A 23,002-nucleotide genomic window follows, 5' to 3' on the forward strand; every position below is an offset into this window, starting at 1 on the left:
AGAAAGGTCCCATATATAAGAGGTGCTCTCAGGCTGCATGCTTCTGACTGCACCAGGATTAGAGCCTGCTCAGGCACTTAAAGAAGCAAAATCTCCTGTGCAGGTACATTTCTTTAGTTCCAAGGGTGGGTCCAAGTTAGCCCAGAGGCCCTATGAGACTCTACAGGGTCTGGGTTTAGAAGGTGAGAGGAACATATTTGCTTCTCCTGGTTTGAGCTTTGCAGGTGAGTGTATACAGAAAAAGCCCTGGAGTCTGGAGATTTCAATTTTGTCCTCAGTTTTGCCATCACTTGTTAGTGTGACCTTGAGGAATAGACTTCAGCCCTTTGGCCCCAATCTCCTCATTAAAAAAAAAAAAATGATGGGAGTATATTTGGGCCTGGGTAATTTCTGAGGTCCCTCCAGCTCTGGTTTCTCTCGAAGTCATTTGGTAGAGTTATATGCTGCTAGGTGCTGTCATTTCCCAGAACACAGGCCATCCCAGTGGTCTCCTGAGCCTCCTGGTGAGAGGGAATCTGGGGGCAGCCAGCTCATCACTGAGGCCTTATGGGATCCTCAGAGTCAAGAAGGCCGACTGCTCTCTGGTTCTAATAAGCAGTGAGGTTGGGCTGACTTCCTCTATGAAATTAGATGTGAAGAACACACTGGGACGGCGACCACACTGTAAGAGTGAAATTGTGCCTCAAATGATAGCTGTCAGTGTGGTGCTTGGCACGGCCCTTGCCTAGACTAGAAATCTTGAAATTGCCCTTGTCTGAGTGGTCTGCTGGCCTATGGACACTGGAAATCACTTATCAAGGCTCTGGAGGACTCCGGAGCGAGGCAGTCGGCTCTCAGTTCAGCTTATAACCCTCTCCTATAGAGGCACAGGGTGATAATGTTTTGGTGGGTGGTACCTAAGTTTTTCAGCCTGGGTACATCTTCCAGGCCTGATAGGGTGAGGGGTACCTTTGACTTTCTATGGGAAGAATTCTTGGATGAGTTAGGTACTGGCCATTTCACAGAGTGGGCACCTCATGCTGAAGAGTGAGGGCCCTTTCTAGAGTGTGAGCCTGGTCGTTGGACTGTGACTTCCTCAAGGGCAGAAATTCTGTCTAATCCATCCTGTACACACCCTACCATCTAGGGCAATGCCTGGCCCATGGGGAAGTATGCAATAAAACCTTGTTTAAGTGAATTGATTCTCCCACTTTTCAAACTCCCTTGTAAATCTCTCTCCTGACCATCAAAACAAGCTATAGAAAAGGAATGGAATTGATGTAACTATCAGTGGTATAATTGGTTTGGTGATAGATTGCTCGACCTCAAGGGTAATAACTAAGCTAATTTCTAACATATAGATTGGTTTTGTCACTTTTGAAAGTTATGTAAATGGAATCAAAGAGTTTTTGTGTCTGGATTTTTTCTACTCAATATTGTTTGTGAATCTCATTTGTATTGCAGCATGTAATTCTTGTTTGTTCAGAGCTGTGAAGTATTTCATTGTATAAATGGATATCACTATTATTAATATTTATACATGTTCATGGACATTTGGGTAGTTTCATCTGGGGATATTTTGCATATTTCTGTTGTGAGTATTCTTGTACATGTTTTTGGTGCATAAATTTAAGCATTTCTATTGGGTAATAACCAGGAATGGAATCGTATCATATAGTTTGTATGTGTTGAGCTATAGTATTTACTGTCAAATAGTTTCTTTTTTTTTTTTTTAAAGATGTTTCTAATTGACTTACTTTTTCCAAAAGTTTGCCTGGGTTTTTCACTGCATACCTTGATCTTCTAGAGTAGCATTAATTAGAGCCTAAAATGACCTGCCAAGTCTTCCAGCCCAGGAGTGGGCTTGGGAGAGGAGGGAGCTGTTAACCAGCAACCTCTCCCCAGTTCATGAGTGTGAGCGAAGGGCAGGAAAGCCCCACAAGGAGAAGACAAGAGGTTTCCAGAGAACGCTCTGGAGAGGAGGGGACATTTGCCCTGAGCTTTGAAGGATGAGGGAGATTTGAGGCAGAGGGGGTCAGGAGGAAGCGACATCTCCTTTGTAAGTTTGGACAGAGCAGAGGGTGTGTGGTGGGGGTTTGTTTACACAGAAAGGAACTAACACACCAAGAGCCTGGCCATTTGGCCATGAGCTGTGTGGTTTTGAGGGTGTGATGTGAAATGGCCAGTCCTATGGTAAATGCAGGATCAGAGGAGGAGAAGAGCTACCTCAGTCTGACCGCTCATCTAGCTCAAATTCCATGACTCTCTGAAGATGCAAATGCCCCTGCAAAAAAATAAAAGGAACGAATTTACATCTGCTTTAAAACTCTTTCCTATCCAAATGTGTTGTCAAATGTTCAGAATCGTTTGATATTTTGTTTTGAAAAATCAGAAGGGTTGGCTCTTTAAAAGTGTGGGAATGGATAGAAAAAGAAGAGTAGGGGAAGACTCTCAGACTAGTGTGCCGCTACCTCTTGGGGTGGAAAGTGTCAGAGCAGGGCAGCTGGAGAGGAACAGAGTGACTCCACTGAAGTTGTAGTTTAGGAGGAGGCTGTACAAAGAGGATGTGCCTGTGCCAGAGAGAAGAGATGCCCCAGGGCTCCCTCAACAGTCAGGCCGAGTGGGCCATGACTCCCTGGAACTGCTCAGAGGTCCTGTCGGTACATGGGGGCACTGAATTGGATGACCACTAAGTTCCTTCTAGCCTCATATTTGGTTCAGCTGCAATGAGTGACGCCAGGGTGCAACTTCCACACAGGCCGAGTGGATGTTCCTTTGCTCAGGGAAAGCTGTGTGCAGGTCATGGCAACTCAAGGTGCACACCCATGCTCCAGGGAGTCTTCTTCTCTGAAAAGATTTGTGGCTATGCAGTGTCTCATAAAGTCAAATGGAAGTGGGGCAGCTGGGGGTGAGTAGGGAGCTCCACCAGCCAAGTTCTTAGACCTCCATAGAGGCATGCAGTCAGTCCAGGGGACGCCCACCACAGCATTGCCAGTTAAGGGACTTCCTGCCTCTTCTCCCCCACCTTCTCCCAAGGTGCATGTTCCCTTTGGAGACTCCTTTTTTCTTTTAGGTCTGACCTTGGTTTTACTTCCCCAGGTTGCTTTGACGTGGATCCCACATACCATCCAGGAGAGGAGCCCTAAGGCAAGCCTGGATGAGCATTTTGGAGGGGAAGAATGTTAAAGAGGCTCCCTCAACCTAAATCAGGCCCCAGCAATGTGATCAGACACCAGAAGAGCAGCCAAGTGATTGACAGTTCACAGGAAGTTTTCAACTTCCTTTATCTCAGTTCAGCTTCATAAGAGGGGAGGGCATGCTTTATTGTTCTTTACATTTTCCAAGTGAAGAAACATCCATCCCTCTGTCAGTGAGTCAACTGGCCAGCATTTATCAAGCATCTGTTTATTCATGGTATTATGTGACTATATCATGAATGATCACATCTGGGAATACAGATTAAAAAAAGCCTATACCATTCTTGCCTTCAAGAACTCATAGTTGGGCCACATTCATCATTGTTTACTGAAAGGCAAATGTCTGCTCTAATAAATGAAGAATCATGCTTCGGGTTTTCTGTTAGAAACTCGATCTAAATGCAGACAGATGTCTAAACAGTAAAAGAAAAACAATTTAAAGCCTTTCAAACCATTAACATTACAAAATCATTTCATCTTTTACGAACAGGTGATGATATGTACATGATATGCTGTTTTCCTGTTCATAATCAGTAACCACAGAACCACCTGAAAACTGCCCAGGAATGCCTGATGTTATCACATCTAAATAAGGGATTAGATGCGAAACTTTAGCAGAGAGAAACTGCAGGCCACATTTGCAAGTGTTTTGAGACATGAATGTAACTAAATGTTAAGAGTCTATTAAAAAGTCAACGAATCAATTAGAGATAAAATTGTTTCATTAAGATAAATTCTTAATGATGGATTCAACCAACCACATTTTAATCTGTGATTTCCTACTTGGAGCTTACCCCTGTGCCTAGCCCTGCAACAGCAATCTACCTGGTTGAACAGTGCTTTAGAGCAGTGCTCAGCAAACTTTGCCTGTAAAGGACGGCATAGTAAATATTTTAGGCCTGTGGCCCCTAAGAACTCTGTGGCAATGACTCAACTCTGCTGTTGTAATGCGAAAGCAGCCACAGACAATACCAGACAGGTAAGTGTGGCTGTAGTTTCAGTAAAACTTTATTTATCCAGGCTGTAGTTTGCCAACTCCTACTTTAGACTTTTGTCAAGTCTTTTCACATGGTTATCTCTTTTGAGTTCTGAGAGTAGGCACAGTACATGTCATCCCATATTGAGGGTGAGGAAGCCAGCTCAGAGAGGATAGAGGAGTCAGCGCACGGGCACACAGGGAAGAGGTGGCAAACCCACTTGCCTTCTGGGTTTTCTAATTCCAAACCTAGCACTCCATGGCCACTGCACACCGCCTATTACACAAAAGAAGTACAATCCCTGCTCATGATAAATCAGGCAAAGCCTATAGTTAGTCTTGTTCTTTTGCTCTGACTGTCGAGAGGAGGGAATTGATTGTTTTTCAATCGGTGCTTTTTATCATGTAGACAGAGTCTTGTACAAAGAGCCTAGGTTTCTACTCCAATTTTGCCTGAGACAACTTAGTGGGTTGTGGCAAGATGCCAGACAGAGTTCTCTGGAAATCCATCATCCCCCAGGAGGATTTTCTTACAGGTTCATGTGCGTGAGTGCATGGTACTTATTTCTTTTGCTTCCTTTCCAGAGACCTGACTCTACCTCTATAGGTTGATCAAAGGCCAGGTGTTACGTTCCCAGTCTGAGACATAGTGTCTAGCACATAGTAGGTGTTCAGTAAACATGTGAATGAACTGAACATCAGGGCAGGGACTCAGGACACTGAATGGACCCCTGGGAACTAGTTCCTATTTTTGTACTCTGGTGAAATTCCTGGGAAATTCCTTTCTATTTCTTAGAGTCTCAGTTTTTCCCGCTTTAAAATGGAGCCCACAATTCTCAACTGCTTCAGAGATGGTTGAAAAAGTAGCCACCACCAAAGAAAGCCAGGATTTGGGCAGATCTTATTATTCCAAATCAAGGCAGTAGTTCATCATGATGATGCCAGTGGGACAGGAATCAGACAGATCCCCTGGTTTTTCTATATAAATTTAAAATTTTAGTTTGAATCAACTATATTGAGGCATGATTATATATAATAAACATGTACCACGTGGTGGTTTTTTTTTTTTTTTTTTTTGAGACAGTCTTACTCTGTCACCCGGGCTGGAGTGCAGTGGTGGGATCTCAGCTCACTGCAACCTCCACCTCCCAGGTTCAAGCAATTCTCCTGCCTCAGCCTCCTGAGTAGCTGGGATTACAGGCACCCGCCACGGCGCCCAGCTAATTCTTGTATTTTTAGTGGAGATGGGGTTTTGCCATGTTGGCCAAGCTGGTCTTGAACTCTTGACCTCAAGTGATCTGCCCGCCTTGGCCTCCCAAGGTGCTGGGATTACAGACTTGAGCCACTGTGCCTGGCCATGTTTTTAAGTGTGTTGTGCATAGTTCATTGAGTTTTGATGAAAAAATATACAGATGCAACCACCACAGTCAATATAGAACATTTCCATTACCTCAAAAGTTATTTTGCACTCCTTCCTGAGCAATTCCCTCTCCTAGCCCCAGGTAACTACTGACTTGCTTTTTTTTAATATTGTGTTTTTATTAAACACATTTTTTTCCTCATGATAGAAGTAATACATACTAATTGAGGAGTCCAGAAGATATAGAAAAGTCTAATAAAGTAAAATAAATGTCTTAGTCACATTATCCAGAGATAGTTCATAATCTTATTTATATATGTTTTCTTCCCATCGTGTGTGTGTGTGTGTGTGCGTGTGTGTGTGTGTGCGCGCACGTGCGCGCGTGTGCGTTTAATAATATTGGGGCCATGATCTATACACAACTTCATTGGTGATGTGTATTTGTTTATAATGATTATATCTAAAATCATTTTGCTCACAGAACCTCTAACTGACTCCTGTATTTGATTAATGGCACCAGGTTACTCAAACTAGTAACCTGAGTCGTTATGAAGAATAGATCTTTTTTTCCTAATACATTTTCTAGTTAGTTCTTGCTGTTTTAAAAAGAATACCACTGAGTTTCTGTATAGTGTATTTAACTTGTATTCACTGACCTTCTTGAATTCTGATATTTCTTATAGTTTTTAAAAAATATTTTCTTAGATATTCTACATGTAAAATAATCTCTTCTGTGAATAATAGTCATTTTTTTGCTTTGATTTTTGTGCCCCTTCCTTCCTTCCTTCCTGCCTGCCTGCCTGCCTTCCTCCCTCCCTCTCTTTCTCTCTTTCTTTCTCTCTTTGTCCTTTCTTTCTTTCTTTTCTTTCTTTCTTTCTTTCTTTTCTTTCTTTCTTTCTTTCTTTCTTTCTTTCTTTCTTTCTTTCTTTCTTTCTTTCTTTCTTTCTTTCTGTTTTATTGGCTTAACTAGGAATTACAATTAAAAGTTATTAAGAATGGTAGTAATCACCATTCTTATCTTCTGTTTATTTTAAGGAAGTATCTTTTATCTTTCCTCAGAAAGTATGGTGTTCCTCTAGATTTTTTTAGTAAATATATTTTCTTAGGTTAAATAAATTTCATTCTAGCTCAAATTTATCCTAGGAAAATAATTAGGATGTGCTAAAAGACATAGTTAAACTCTAGTAATACTGTCACTGTTTAGTGAAAAAGAAGAAATAACATGAAATTCCAGAAACAGTAGATTTTAAAAATAAATTTTGGTTGACCTATGATTTGGCATGCTTTGCAATAATTAAATATGTTCTTGTATGTTCAACTTATTGGCAAAGGCAAGTGTTCATTAGATATTGTCAAGTAAAAAAAGTATAAAACACAATGTATAATACTATATTCACTTTCATTAGAAAAATAATTAAGCATAGAAAATTTTCTCTAAAAGTGTACATTAAAATGTTAGCTATGACTATCACTGAGTAGTGGAAATATGGGTAATTTATATTTCCTTTCTTTCTCTTGATTTTTCTGCAATAAATATATGTCATTTGGATTTTAAAATGAAAATAAGTCAACTCATAGCTAAGTGAAAACTAATTCTCCTGACTTTAAAGTGATTAGAACAAATGTATAAAAACCTGAAGTCTGACTGAACTTTTATTTTATTTTATTTTATTTTTTATTTTTTTGAGATGGAGTCTCGCTCTGTCGCCCAGGCTGGTGTGCAGTGGTGCGATCTTGGTTCACTGCAAGCTTTGCCTCCCAGATTCACACCATTCTCCTGCCTCAGCCTTCCGGGTAGCTGGGACTACAGGCATCTGCCACCACGCCCGGCTAATTTTTTTTTCGCATTATTAGTAGAGACGGGGTTTCACCGTGTTAGCCAGGATGGTCTTGATCTCCCGACCTCGTGATCCGCCCTCCTCAGCCTCCCAAAGTGCTGGGATTACAGGTGTGAGCCACTGCTCCCGGCCCTGACTGAACTTTTAATGGCAGAGATTTAGTATTCATTTCTGTCCAGTTTGTGAGAGTCAATGTTTTCACTGATATCAACCTCTCTTTCTGAATGAGTTGTAAGACCACCCTTTGTAAAGCCTTCACAGATTCTCACCTGTGGCTGTGGACTCTATATTCCTGGACAACAGGGAAACTTCCAGGTGGACAACCTCATAGGACCAGGCAATCTGCTGTCTTAAGGTTGACCAGTGCTGCGCTGGTAATATTCAACAACTAGCTCTCAATTTTTTTTTTTTTTTAAAAGGCCAAGTAGCTCTGATTTGTAGCATTTACCGTTCCATGGTATGGACACTCCCACGATGGCCAATTACAAGGTATTAACATGGCATGATGGAATAAAGACTTGGGAAGAGATGTGCACAGCTGGCTCCTGTCATCCTGCTCACACTGGCTACTGAAATACCACTGAGACCCAACTGAAGGAGTAAATTTTGACACAAGGTGTATCTACAGTCTGTTCCTTCTCCCACATTTAAAATGTTCCCATTTACCTTTTAATAAACACTAAAATATTAAATAGGCAGAGGGTTATCAGGAGAGACGAGGAACCCTGCCTGTATATAAGGATTAGGGTTTGGAGTTTGTGCTGCTGGCTGGTGTATCCCCAGGTGTCTTGTCTGGTGATGCTCCTGATGGTCACAAGCCAGTTAGCGTTCAAAGGCCTCCTCCTTTGGATCAAAGCACTTAGGTTATCTGAGCACCAGGTTATTTGACACCTCTCACCATCATAACGCCCTTCCTAGCACCCAGCATCTATAGATAAGGGGAGAATAGCCAGTATGGAAGAAGTGAAGATCAAAGCCTGACTCTCTGTTTACTTCCTGAGTCTAAATAAATTTTGGACAGGCACAGTGTGGTTCATGCCTGTAATGCCAGCACTTTGGGAAGCTGAGGTGGAAGGATCGCTTGAGGCCAGGAGTTAGAGACTAGCCTGGGCAACACAGCAAGACCTCATCTCTACAAAAAAAAAAAAAAAGTTAGCTGGGCATGGTGGCATGAACCTGTAGTCCTAACTACATAAGAGGCTGAGGCAGAGGAATTCAAGGCTGTAGTAAGCTATGATCGTGTCCTTGTACTCCAGCTTGGTTGACAGAGTGACACCTTGTCTCTAATAAAAAATAATAATAATGCTGACATGCAAACCACTGCAGAACAGCCTAGCAGCTTATGGGGAGCCAAGGAAAGAACGCTGAGGCCCCTGGAGTATGCTTTTAGGCTGCACATTCTTAAATAGCTTGAGCCCCATTCGCCTTCACCTATCTATTTGCATAGTCTTATTTTGTGGATCTGCTCCAACGCTGCTCACTTACAATAGTCAAAATGAATTTCCAAATGTGACCTAGACCCATCTTGCCCTTTGTAGAGAGCTGTGCCAATCTGGAAATGAGCCAATTTCATCCATGGTTTGTAATATATAGGAAACATGCAAGAACTGCCAACTGGTTTCATCTGGGCCTATATTCTCCCTAAGGTGACTTAGGAATACTTATTTAAAAATAAGATTGTGTGTGTGTGTGTATGTGTGTGCACGCACACGTGTGGCCTCATTCTAAACTTTGGAGGGTGAGAGGAACCTGTGATGGGCGTTTTGTCTTCTGAGCCCATGATGTACTGTGCTTGTCACGAGATATAGCATTTGCAGGCTTGAAGAGGAATCCAAGTATGACCCAGCACTTGGTAAGGAGGCCATGAGCCTGAGTGAGGTTCTGAAGCCAGGGGACCCTCTATCATTTTTCACAGGACAAGCAGTAAAGGATTGTTGTAAAGGCTTGAAGGGGCAAAAAGGGAGACGTTGCCTTTGTGAGGCCTCAAGTTTGTTTACAAATGTACAGGTGGTAGAAGAAACTTCTTGGGAAGAAAATGGGATAAGCCTGGGGGAAGCTTTGCCTACTCATCCACAGGACAAAAAACTCCAGAGAAAATGGGATAAGCCTGGGGGAAGCTTTGCCTACTCATCCACAGGACAAAAAACTCCAGAGAAAAACACAAGACCTGAGTAACAGTTTTTGAGTCTCTGTGACCTGGGTTAGAAGAGGGCTGGGTCTTCCCCCAGGAAGTACACAGGCACCCGTGACAAATAAGAATAGCCAGGAATCGACCGCCCTCAGCTCTCAGGGGTAAGGGTGTGAGACAACATTCTAGCAGTGCCAATCCTGCAGAGGATTCAAAAGCCATTAGGCAGAAGAGGCTTCTGTGCATACATCACTCAGAGCAGAATCACAGTGGGGCCACTCCACCAACTGGTCACTAGCAGTGCTTGATGAGCTACCTACAAAACTGAGAGCAAGTGTTTAGAAACTTTTATAGCAACTGATCAAATAATTTAAATTTAATTTAATTTTTGTTGAATCTAACTTTTTTTTTTGAGACAGAGTCTTGCTCTGTTGCCCAGGCTGGAGTGCAGTGCTGCCATCTCTGTTCACTGCAACCTCTACCTCCCGGTTCAAGTGATCCTCCTGTCTCAGCCTCCCAAGTAGCTAGGACTACAGTCATGCATCACCATGCCTAGCTAATTTTTGTATTTTTATGTAGACAAAGTTTTGTCACGTTGCCCCAACTGGTATCGAACTTCTGGGCTCAAGTGATTTGCCCACCTTGGCTTCCCAAAATGCTGGGATTACAGATGTGAGCCCTTGCACCTGACCTGAAAAAATCTTAAAGAGGGGCTTGACTTTATATATCTTTTAAAATTTTATGTTCATATTTATTCATTTTTGTTAAATTTCTATGACAAATTGGAAATAAAAGAACATAGGCCCTTCACTAGTGATAATTTGAGAAGCACCAAGACGGCAGGGTGCCCAATGAGGTAGACAATGGGTCAATAGACAGAATGAGGGGATCTCAGCGAATTCCAGGCACTCAAGGAGGGCTTCCTGGGGAAAGGACTCAAGTTAGACTTTGGGGGATGGGCAGGACCTTGACAAATGGAGAGGACCCCAGGTCACTTCTACAGCCATGAGGGAGAACTCACACTCGGTATAAGCATGTTTGTGAGTTACTTTTAGTGTGTATACATTCTGTCCCAAACACTGTGCTGGATGTAATAGGCAGTTTGTAGCACTGAGAGCTGAACATTGTTATGGGAGTCAGGGCTCTGGGTTCTGGATACAGCCCTTATAAAATCTCCCTGTATAGCACCAGGAAGATCATTTAACCCTTCTCGCTCTCCCACCCTCTAAACTGTAAGAGCCATGAGGGCCCAGACTGTCTTACATGAGCAGTGCCTAGCTCAAGCCTGACAAATAAGTTACCAGTAAAATTTTTGGTGAATGAATGGACAGGTTTCAGTTGTAACACCTGAAAAATGAGGGGGTCGGGGTGGGGGTGGGGCTAGATAAGATTGGTGGTTATGCAACGGTAAAATGAAAAACTATATTGTGTAGCCAACCTGTCCTGCAAGAAGCTTCAGGAAATCAAGTTTTGTAGCTGGGTTATCAAAACAGGGATTCTGTTAACAAGGGAAAGGGGAGAATGGGCACATACCGGCAACTGTTGGTATTTGCCAAAATATGTGCATGTGATTTTTTTTCCGCCTTTTACATTAGCAAGAAAGTCTTCAAGGAAGGATTACTTTTTAAAGAGAATGTAGGCGAGCCATGGTGGCTCATGCCTGTAATCCCAACACTTTGGGAGGCCAAGGCGGGCGGATCACTTGAGGTCAGGAGTTCGAGACCAGCCTGGCCTACATGGCAAAACCCCATCTCTACTAAAAATTCAAAAATTAGCTGGGTGTGGTAGCGGGGGTCTGTATCTGATGCACTGTCGGCCTGCCCATGCCAACCTGCAGCCCTGCTGGGGCCTGCAACCACCCGTGGGGGCCTTCTGTGAGACACCCACGCGCCCTGTGCTAGAGTCTGGGGCTTTACCCCCGACCCAGAGCACAGCTGGGGGCTCCCGGGATGGGAGAGACGTCCTTGGGAGGTTCCTGCGCGGGGTCTGCTGGCCCCTAGCACCCCCTGCGGCCTTGCTAATCCCAGCTACTCGGGAGGCTGAGGCAGGAGAATCGCTTGAACCTGGGAGGCAGAGGTTGCACTGAGCCGAGATCGCACCACTGCACTCAAGCCTGGGCAACAGAATGAGACTCTGTCTCAAAAAAATAAAAATTAAAAAAAAAATAAAGATAATGTAGGAGGAGGTTTTGCAGGGAAGAATAAGGAGGACATTGAAGCAGGAGGAATGCTGTGTGTCTGTAGCTGGGAGGCAGGAGTTGGCAGGCCTGGTGGATGCCTGAGCAGGCAGCCACTACTCCCCACTACCTTGGCAGGCACAGGACCCTCTGGCCCAGGGTACTGAGCTCCAGCTTCCTACTTCTCTTCTCCTGCCTCCCCACTAAGCAGAAGGGACCCCTGTGACACTGGTGCAGTCAGGGGCCCAGGACTCAGACCTGAGGCTTGAGAGACCTTTCCCTTCTATAGGCTTTTGCCACAAGATCCCTGATCTCCCACCAGGTCCTCAAGCACTTGAGCGAGTGCTCAAGGACACCCCCTCTCTGGGACAAAATCGAACCACCTGCTTCTGTCTCTTTCTCACCAGCTGACTTCTCCGCTCCCATTCTCTCCATCCTTCCCCTACTCTCTGTGGCAATGGCAAAGCACAAACAGGAAGTGAGGAAACTGACCATCCTCTCTCCATTTCAGGAGCAGCAGAGACTCCTCAGGAAGACTCACAGGACTGTACCCACCACCTGCCATGTCTCTGTGGCCATCTTTCCGATGTGGATGGAAGCTGGTGCCAAGGTACTCTAGGAGGGCCTCTCCACAGCAACCCCAACAGGACTTTGAGGCCTTGCTGGCAGAGTGCCTGAGGAATGGCTGCCTCTTTGAAGACACCAGCTTCCCGGCCACCCTGAGCTCCATCAGCAGTGGCTCCCTGCTGCAGAAGCTGCCACCCCGCCTGCAGTGGAAGAGGCCCCCGGTGAGGCAAAATGTGTCAGCCCAGACCCTCCTGCCCCAGGGTTTAGGGCTTTCAGATACTACGCCTAAGATATATGGGAGAAAAAAACAGGCTTTTTCCTACTCTCTCCTCTCCGCTCAACACAACACACTCTTCTAACACCAGATGTGTAGGAGGTTTTCCCCACATGCCAAGCAATTCTCTGGTGGCCACCATCTGGGTATTCTGTAATGAAATTTAATTCCGACACTGTCTACCTAGAGACGGTGTCAGATCTCACAGGTTGAGTGTTCATCCCACAAGACTGCCCCTACTTCAGATGCCAATCACAAGTCCCAGGTTGTGACCTGTACTTCTCACGACCAGCCATAAATCAGGACCGTGATTCCCATGATCCCCTTCTTGGGTTTGATTAATTTGCTAGGGAGGCTCACAGGACTCAGGGAAATGCTTTGCTTACATTTAATGATTTATTATAAAGGGTATTACAAAGGATGCAGATGACAGCCAGGTGGAAGAGATGCATAGGGCAAGGCATGGGGAAAGGGTGCAGAGCTCTCATGCCCTCCCTGGTTGTGCCACCCTCCAGGGACCTCCATGTGTTCAGATATCTAGAGCTCCTTACACCCTGTCCTTTTGGGTTTTTATGGAGGCCTTATTACCTAGGCACGATTGATTACATCATTGGCCTTTGGTGATCAACTTAACCTTCAGTTTCCCTCCCCTCCCCAGAGATCAGGGTGTGGGGCTGAAAGTCCCAACCTTCTAATCCTGCCTTGGTTTTCCAATGACCACACCCTATCCTGAAGCTACCTAGAGACCACCAGTCACCAGTCAATCATTAGCATACAAAGAACACTCTTATCACTCTAGAGGTTCCCAAGGTTTTGGGAGCTGAGTGTCAGAAAACTGAGCAAATGAAGACCAAATATATATTTCACAATATCACACCAGGTCTTACTGTCATTGATCTCCATGAGAAGGGAATGGGTATGTTCCCACATTCTCACTTTCCAGATGGAGAAAACCAGGGGTGATTTTGAGAGTGGTCTAAGATGTAGCCCTCCCTCAGTCCTGCCCAGAAATATGCAGAACAGCTATAGCCAAAAATATATCAAGGTACTGTTTAGCTTCATCTGAGATGGCAAGGCTTCCTGAGTCACAGCCAATACCATCTGCCAGAGAGATAAATTTTAACATCTCTCCAACCTCCTCCCCAAAAAACAGGCTCATGAAACATGTAAATTAAGAAGCTATTAATCACTTTACAAAAGTATTCTTCACTCTATAAAATACATCAATTCCTTTAAAAGCAACTTCTTAATGTGTTCAAATGTAATCCATCTCCCTGAAACTTGATTTACATACAAGATTTCAGGAACACGGCTAGCAAACAGGGTAAAGTGTAAGCCTGTGCCACAGACTTTCCTTTTCTCTTCCCTACTCACCCACCACCATCGATACCTGCAGCCCCAGACTTATGAAGTCCCTACTGTGTGCAAAATTCTGCAGTGAGCCTCCTAAACTACATGGCAGCCAAAATCCTACTTCTCTCAGAAAATCCTGGGAACTGCTGACATAGAGACTCTGCTCTACACCTGACTTGGGGAAACTGTGTCCGCGCAAAGACTGAGAATATAAATCTTGCCACGGAGCAGAAACCACCCCCCTACCGCCCCACCGCAGGCGGCATCTCATCAGGAAAAGCCAAAGAGACCATCATATTAGGGGTCAGGAAGAAGAAGGAGGAGTAAGGGAGAAAAAAGAGAAAGAGAAGATATCTAGGAAAACTGAAAATACCTCCTATAAAAGTGTTTCCATTTTTAATAGAAACTCTAAGAAAAGGCATTTTTGGTATCAGTGCTATTTCTCAATATCTACACAGAGTTCTCCAGGGCTCTGACTTACACGAGCTATAAGAAGGAATGAGAAATACAAAGGACAGAATTCTGTATCCCAGATCTTCTGAGATAGCACTGATCACACATATATTCTGTATCTTTGTCCCCATAAGTCCAGTTTTGGGGTATGGGAAAACGTGGTCACTGTAGCTCCAGGAGCTTTTTTGTTCTAGGTCAGAATAACAATTCTGTTTGTCTTCCCCAGGAGCTGCACAGCAATCCCCAGTCTTATTTTGCCAAGGCCAAAAGGCTGGATCTGTGCCAGGGCATGGTAGGTAAGTTTGCACAGCCCCGGGAGAGAGACACCAGGCTGCCTGCTGGCCAGGCCTGGCCAAGATGGAGTGCATGATGAAGAGAAGCCAGAGACCCCCACTGGAGACAGGCCCAAAATGGCTATTCACTGGCAAACCCTGAACGCTACCTGGACATGCTCTGTTCTTTGCCGTGAGGTTTATAAAAACTGGTCCTCTGGGGATGCGTGGGAATGCCATACCCTGCCTAAGTCCTCACATAGTCCTCATTACCAGTTTACAGTTCTAAATTTTAAGTTTGGAAAATGTGCTCACTCTATTTTAGTTCCCACAATGGGTCCTTCTTGAGACAGCAGTCATTAGCCTCCCCAGAATAGGATCAAAGCAGATCTATCCTCAACTCTACCTTTCTAAAATAGTAAATTGGTCATCAAGGAAGGCCCAACCAAGACCAGTGATACCCACTTCACAGACAGGGAAATGGAGTCCCAAAGGGTTGAGGCTTTCCCAGAAGTACATAAATCAGTTTCGGAGGCAAGATTTGGAAAAAGAGAGTGGCGCTGAGGTCCCAATTCCTGAGGATAGGGCATTCAGGAATCTAAAAGCTGGTCCAGGAACATGGCTCTGGTTTTGGGGTCAAGTTGGATTTCAGCCAATGCTCCCAGCCCCACCTCTGCACACTCATCATCCACCTTCCCAGTATATAATTCCCTTCTCCTAAACTAGGCTACAAGCCCAGAGAGGGTAGCCATTGAGACCGGGCATTTCCTGCAGGCATGAAGTCCCCAGTAGATTCATGCAGATGCTGTGTGCTGTCTAACTTAGGAGACTGCTGGTTCTTGGCTGCTTTGCAAGCTCTGACCTTGCACCAGGACATCCTGAGCCGGGTTGTTCCCCTGAATCAGAATTTCACTGAGAAGTATGCTGGCATCTTCCGGTTCTGGGTGAGTGTCTTCCCGGGTCCTTGGCCCAGAGGGAGCCATAGGGAAAGGGTTCCTGGAGGACCATGTCTTCACCTTCTGGGCTGATCACCATCTCTAGCAGTCCTCATTCACCCGGGGCCACTCTCTCCCTCCAGTTCTGGCACTACGGGAACGGGGTTCCTGTGGTGATCGATGACCGTCTGCCTGTGAATGAGGCTGGCCAGCTGGTCTTTGTCTCCTCCACCTACAAGAACTTGTTCTGGGGAGCACTTCTGGAAAAGGCCTATGCCAAGTAAGAAACCGGCAGAAATATCCCCCTTCCCATCACTTCTTTTTGTCTCTCTCAATGTTGAGGGAGGGGAGTGGAGTCAGGTAAAGTTTATGAAATGAGATCCTGAGGCATGTCTTAGCCGACATAGAAGTGACAATGTGTTCAGAGTCTTTTATGTAGGGGTCGCCTCATCTAAACCTGCATTCAAGAGTTTTGCCTTTCCCTAATGGATGGAATTAAGGGGGATAGGAGCTCTGAGTGTATATTCTCTCCTTTGCTCCTGGGATGGAAGGAAGGAGTAGCAAGATACAGCCAAAGAAAACCTAAGCAAAGGCTTCGCTTCTCATTTGGACCATCTAATCTACAGTTTAAATGCCCCTTCCTTTTGTTTTGAATGAAACCCTCTCAACCTAGTTGATCACTGCTGTCCCCAGCAGCTAAGAGGCCTGAATGAAGGAGTAGCAGCAGGGGATCCACCTGCTTGGGTCTCTGTGGGGCAGCCTGATCATCAGAGGTCGGATTGTAGGCACAGCTTCAACGACACAACTGCAATATGAAAGTTTAAGAGTTTTTCATACCTACAGACCCTAGAGGGTACTTGGCATGCATGGAGTGCACACACACCACGCACGCACACACACATGCACACACACACACAGACACACGCATGCACACACACACACATGCACATACATGCACGCACCCACATACACGCACACACACATGTGCACACACCCACGCATATACACATGCACACACACACACGCACACATGCATGTGGAGGTCAGGGGGCCCAGGCAGAAAGAGAAAATGGACCTGTGGTGGACACATACCTTTTCTTGAGTCCAGGGTGTTGTCCCAACAGGTTTCCCGCAAGCAGCTTTAACTGATGGGTTCAAAGCAAGCAGGCACTAGTTCCAGATCTCGCTGTGAGTGACAGGCGGTCACTAAGTTCTCAGGCAAACGTCTGAATGGTCTATTTAAAGGAAGTGGTGGGAAAGAGGGGTTCCCAGTCTTCTAGGCAGGAGAGATGCCTCTAAGTTTTATCTATGACCACCAGCTGGAGCCATTCAGGATGGGTGTGGTATTGGAAACTATGTCAGGGTTGCCTGAGCTCTGCTTTTGGTATGAGAAAACTAAACTCCTATTTAAAAGTGGATGCCGAGGCCACATAAAATTATAAATACTCATGATACTTTTTTCTTCTCATGTTTATTTCTTCCCTGGCCAGGCTCTCTGGTTCCTATGAAGACTTGCAGTCAGGACAGGTGTCTGAAGCTCTTGTAGACTTCACTGGAGGGGTGACAATGACCATCAACCTGGCAGAAGCCCATGGCAACCTCTGGGACATCCTCATCAAAGCCACCTACAACAGAACCCTCATTGGCTGCCAGACCCGCTCAGGGGTGAGACTGGGCTGCCACTGGCACCCATGTGCCTCTTCTCCTGCACCCATGCTCTCCATCTACCACCACTACCCTCATCTGGGTATAGGCTCAGGACCTCCACCCAGCTCCTACTGCTGAGGTCCTGGTGTTCACACCTGGCAGCAAGGCCAGGTGCATTGGCTCATGCCTGTAATCCCAGCACTTTGGGAGGCCGAGGTGGGCAGATCACCTGGGGTCAGGAGTTCGAGATCAGCCTGGCCAATATGGTGAAACCCCATCTCTACTGAAAAATACAAAAATTAGCTGGGCATGGTGATGGTCACCTGTAATCCCAGCTATTTGGGAGGCTGCGGCAGGAGAATCACTAAAACCCGGGAGGAGGAGGTTGCAGTAACCCGAGATCTCACCCTTGCACTCCAGCATGGGCAACAAGAGAGAGATTCCGTTTTAAAAAACAAAAACAAAAAAACCAGAGCAGCAGTGCTGGGGCCTCAGGACAGGCAAGGCAGTAGGAAAAAGAAGATGATGTGCAGAGAAGGATGCTAACAATTTTTAAGTGCCAGCTACATGCAAGGCACTTTCCACTTCCTATTTGATAACAATTGAAACAATGGAACAGGAGTAGGAAGCCCTCAGTTCAGCCCTGCCTTCACTAATGGCCAAATGTGTCACCTCACACGTTGACTCAACAACTCTAAATAGAGTTTGTCCTCTGTAAAATGGAGGGTATGACATGATTACTGCAGAATGGCTCACTTATTGAGAGAGTGGAATGAGACTATGGATACCGAAGAGCTTTGAAAACTACAACGTACCATACCGTGTGATTATCTCCCACACTTCTCTCCATAAACTCCTGCTTCAGCCAAACAGCCTTCCCACAACTCAAAGAATAAGCTGTACATAACAGAAGACTGATCAGGACCTCTCTTGTCTCTGCAGAAGGAGAAGATTCTGGAGAATGGGCTGGTGGAAGGCCATGCCTATACTCTCACAGGAATCAGGAAGGTGGGTTGAGGTTGGCCCCTCGGTTTCCCTCTCAGCCTTGCCCTTCCCTCTCTGGACCCTAGCTTATCTTGGTGGATTTAGTTTCTGCACCATCTGGAGAGTGGGTAAAGTCTTTAGTGGGTCCCTGTGCCTCGGCATCTATTTCCTGGGGTGAAGTGGTGGGTCCAGGCTTTGCCACCGCCAATGCATCATCCCAACCTCATCCCCTGGGGCAGCCCTCAGCCAACCATCCTCCCACCCTGCTGTACCTCACAACCCTTCCTTGAACTTTGCTTCACTCTGGGCTGCCAAGAACAACCATTTCATCTGGTTCTTCCCTCCCAAATTTCTACTCCTCTCTCACACGCTTCTTTATGACAGTCTCCATATGACAGTCTCCATTGCTATCCATCTTTTGAGCTCTACTAGGCATTGAGAGGAAGATGCACCAGGCAGGACCTGCCTACAAAGGGCTTACAGTCAGGTATGGTCACAAACCATATCTGAAAATGAGGCGGAAGCAAAGTTGAAACTGAGAGAAGAAAGTGTAGATGAAAGACTTTAGGAATTCATGGATAAGAGAAAAGACCTCCATCGAGTTGGGTTGGGGAGAAGTCAGAAAAGTCTCTTACAGAGGAGGTGACATTGAGTTGGTCCTTGTAATGGGTAGGTTTGTACGGGGCGAGAAGGGCATTCTGGTGGAGGGAGCAGTGTAAGCAAAGCATGGAGACAAGAAGTCAGCAGGTTTAAGTTAAAGAACCTCTGATATTCTCTAGAGGGCCCAACTCCTCCCAAGTCTTCCAGTTTCCTTTAACTCTGTTTCAAATTTCTTGGACTCAATTCACACTTAACTTCTTCCTTCTACATCTCCAACAACTGTGTTGGTCTGTGTGCCCAGAGCTTTTAATTTATTTCCATATTTATTAACAAAATTTATATAGCACTTACTGTGTGCTAAATGCTGTTTAACTGCCTTACAAATGTGGACTCATTTCATCCTCCCAGCACTACTCTGAGTAGGTTGTGAACCCCAAATATCTGAGACAGGTCTCAGTTAATTTAGAAAGTTTATTTTGCCAAGGTTGAGGATGCGTGCCTGCAACACAGTCTCAGGAGGTCCTGACTATGTGTGCCCAAGGTGGTCAGAGAACAGTTTGGTTTTATACATTTTAGGGAGACGTGAGACATCAATCAACATATGTAAGATGAACATTTGGTTCTGTCTGGAAAGGTGGGACTACTCAAAGCAGGGAGGGGGCTTCCAGGTCACAGGTAGATAAGAGACAAATGGTTGCATTCTTTCAAGTTTCTGTTAGTCTTTCCAAAGGAGGCAACCAGATATGCATCTATCTCAGTGATCAGAGGGGTGGCTTTGAATAGAATGAGAGGCAGGTTTGCCCTAAGCAGTTCCCAACTTGACTTTTCCCTTTAGATTAGTGATTTTGGGGTCCCAAGATTTATTTTCCTTTCACAATGTCTACTGGTTTCCTAGGGTTGCCACAACAAATTACCATAAAATGTTGGGGGCGGGGGAGCTTGAAAACAACAGAAATTAATTTTCTCAGTTCCGAAAGCCTGAAGTCTGAAATCAAGGTGTGAGCAGGGGCGTGCTCCCTCTGAAGGCTCTGGGGAAGAATCGAATCCCTTCTTGCCGTCTCCACCTTCCAGGGGCTCCAGCTGTTCCTTGGCTTGGTCTACATAACTCCAGTCTCTGCCTCCATCTTCACGTGACCTTCTCTGTGTCCTCTCCTCTTCTCTTCTGACACTTGTCTTTGGATTTAGGGCCCACCCTAATCCAGAATTATCTCAAACCCAGGTCCTTACTTTAATTACATTTGCAAAGATCCTTTTTCCAAATAGGGTCATGTTCACAGGTTCTGAGTGTATGTATCCTCTTTGGGGAGGGAAGATCACCATTCAACCCACTATCATAGGTATGACTATTGACCTTATTTCACAGATTGGGAAATGGAGACAGAGAGAGATTAGATGATTTGCCCTAGGTCTCACAGCTTGTAAGTACAAGAAGCAGAGCCACTTTCTCCTCTACCAGCTCTCTCTGGGCCTGTGATTTTCCACTGCAGTTGCTCAGCTCCAGGCCCAAGTCTCACTCAGATCTCTGGAATGCTTGCACTCTGCCCAGCCACCTAAACTGCCTCTCGTTTTATGCAGGTGACCTGCAAACATAGACCTGAATATCTCGTCAAGCTATGGAACCCCTGGGGAAAGGTGGAATGGAAAGGAGACTGGAGTGACAGGTGAACTTTGGGGACATCTTGGAGGGGCGAGAATGAGTAGTTGTAGGCAAAGGAGGCTGCCATTTGCACACAGATTCAAATGTGTGCTTCCTTTGGTCTTAGGCTGGATCTGGAGGCCTTCAGACTGGGAAGCTCAATCCCTCACATTTATAAGATGCTTTATGGTACACAGACTGCTTTCTCTTTCATTGTAATAATTAAAGCTAATGTTTATTTGAGGGCTTGCCAGCACTGTGCTAAACCTTTTGAATTTTTATTATCTCATTTAATCCCCCAAACAACGTTATTACAAAGTAGATAGTTTTATCCCCATTTTACTAATAGAGAAACTTGGATTAATTGAATTGCCTAAGGTCATACAGCATGACTCAACCAAGGTCTTTGGTGCCTTGGTTCAGTGTCTTTCCCTGGCATGGTTCAGTACACTCCTGGGTTTGCTGAGTCAAGGGTAGACAGATTTGGATTGGACTCTACACTCTGGTTACATATAGTAGCCTCTGGGCATTCTGATTAGATGCCTACATTTAGGTTGTTTCTGCCTAATGGCAGCCCTAAAGAAATGCGGGTTTTGCAGGCTAGACACTGGCTGTAGGGCATAGGCAGAAAGGGAGATCAAGTCCTAAAGTCCTTCATTCTGTCATTATTAAGATTTATAGTACTTAATCCTTTACAGGTCTTTAGAGTCTACAAACATGTCCATATACACATTATCACTTAATCATTTTTATATTGAAAAAATGAAGGCTTAGAAACACAAGTTGAATATTCCTCCTGACAGAATGTGCTGCATTATATTTGTTGCACATTAGAGGAACTGGATCTATGTGGGAAAATGTCATCCAAAGAAATACATAAATTTTAACGTGCTACAGAAATCTAGCATCATATTGTTGCTGGTGGCGGTTTCTTTCATAGAGGAACAAGCACTAACATTAGAGATAGATGATGGGTAAAATTACAGTGTTGTTACTTCCTAGCTGTGTGATCTTAGTTTAGGCAAGCTTCTTAATTTCTTGGATCCAGAGGTATAGTGAATATTAAAATGATGAGCTTTTATTTTGTAGTGTTTAATCTGCTGTTAATCCCATCCAGCATATTTTTCGTTTTAAATATTACATTTTCAATTCTAGAAATTTCACTTGAGATGATCTTCCATTTCTCCCCTTTTTATGTCCATGTTTCTCTTTACATCCTTGAGAATATGCGGCACTTTTATAATAGCTGTTTTAATGTCCTTATCTGCTAATTCTATCATCTCTCTCATTTCTATGGCGGTTTCTATGGACTGTTTCTTTATTCTTGGTCACGGATCATATTTCCTGCTTCTTCATATGGCTAATAACTTTTTATTGCATGCTGGACATTGTAAATTTTAGTTTCAGAGTACTGAATTTTATTGTATTTCTTTAAAGAATATTAGACTTTTTTTTTTTTAAGTAGGTAGTTACATTGCTTAGGGATTGTTTTGATATTTTGAAGTTTTTAAGCACTTTTAGGGAAGGTCAAGACAAACCTTTATTTCAGGGATAATTGGATTCCACTACTAAATTGTAGACCCTCTGGGATCTCTAGTAAAGATTCCATGTATTCAATAAAGTCTTTTGGCTGGGCACAGTGGCTCACACCTGTAATCCCAGCACTTTGGGAGGTCGAGGAAGGCAGATCATTTAAGGTCAGGAGTTCAAGACCAGCCTGGCCAACGTGGTGAAACCACATCTCTACTAATAATGCAAAAATTAGCCGGGTGTGGTGGCATGTGCCTGTAATCCCAGCTGTTTGGGAGGCTGAGGCAGGAGAATTGCTTGAATCCGGGAGGCGGAGGTTGCAGTGAGCTGAGATCATACCACTGCACTCCAGCATACGTGGCAGAGTGAGAGTCTGTCTCAAAAATAAGTAAATAAATAAATAAAGTCTTTTAACTCTGTCCGGTAGGAATGCCTGAGATTCCCAGCACTGTGTCCTGCTTACGGTCCAGTCTTGGGGAGTTTCACTTTAGGAAAGCACAGATTAAAGCTCAGCCAAAGATGCAAAGGAACCCCTATGAAGTTTCCTGGAACTCCTTTTTTTCATGTAGCCCCCTCCTTTCAGATACTTTGCCCAGCAAATTCTGGCTGTCTGGGTTTCCCCAAACTCCAGATTCTCTCTCCTCCACTCAGCCAGACTATTACGTTCTTTTTTTGAGTCTCTCTCCCTGCAGCACTGGCCAAGAAATTACCTTCAGGAAGAAAGCCTAGGTGATGTTAGGGCTCACTTCATTTGTTTCCAGCCTCCTGGGATCACAGACCCCTGATGCCTGCTGTCCAATACCTGAAAACAGTTTCTTATATTTTGTCCCATTTTTATTTCTTGATGGTAGGAGGCTGTCAGGACAGTCTTACTCCTTCGTGGCCAGAAGTAGAAGTTTGAATGATGAGCTTCGAAAATATGCAAGTTCAAATGTTAGCCCTGACATTTAATAGATTTATGACTTCAAGCAAATGACCTAATCTCTCTTAACTTCAATTTCCTATTCTCTAACATGAGAACAACAAAGTTGTTGTTAGCCTTGAATGAAATAATGTATGTCAAGAATCTAGCCCAGTGCTTGGCTCATGGTAAGCTA

The 23,002-nt window shown here is 44.7% G+C and overlaps 1 protein-coding gene across 1 annotated transcript in view; it reads left to right on the plus strand.

Moving 5' to 3' along the window:
* Nucleotides 1-23,002, plus strand: part of CAPN14 (calpain 14) — an 88,652-nt gene that overhangs the window by 16,452 nt on the left and 49,198 nt on the right. Inside the window, exons 4-10 of the mRNA XM_063622742.1 lie at nucleotides 12,166-12,442; nucleotides 14,528-14,597; nucleotides 15,399-15,517; nucleotides 15,652-15,788; nucleotides 16,999-17,173; nucleotides 18,101-18,163; nucleotides 20,315-20,400. Coding sequence (XP_063478812.1) covers nucleotides 12,166-12,442; nucleotides 14,528-14,597; nucleotides 15,399-15,517; nucleotides 15,652-15,788; nucleotides 16,999-17,173; nucleotides 18,101-18,163; nucleotides 20,315-20,400 — 927 coding nt within the window. The remainder of the gene's footprint in view (nucleotides 1-12,165; nucleotides 12,443-14,527; nucleotides 14,598-15,398; nucleotides 15,518-15,651; nucleotides 15,789-16,998; nucleotides 17,174-18,100; nucleotides 18,164-20,314; nucleotides 20,401-23,002) is intronic.

The sequence above is a fragment of the Symphalangus syndactylus genome, chromosome 18 (genome assembly GCF_028878055.3).
Source record: "Symphalangus syndactylus isolate Jambi chromosome 18, NHGRI_mSymSyn1-v2.1_pri, whole genome shotgun sequence".
Classification (NCBI taxonomy): domain Eukaryota; kingdom Metazoa; phylum Chordata; class Mammalia; order Primates; family Hylobatidae; genus Symphalangus; species Symphalangus syndactylus.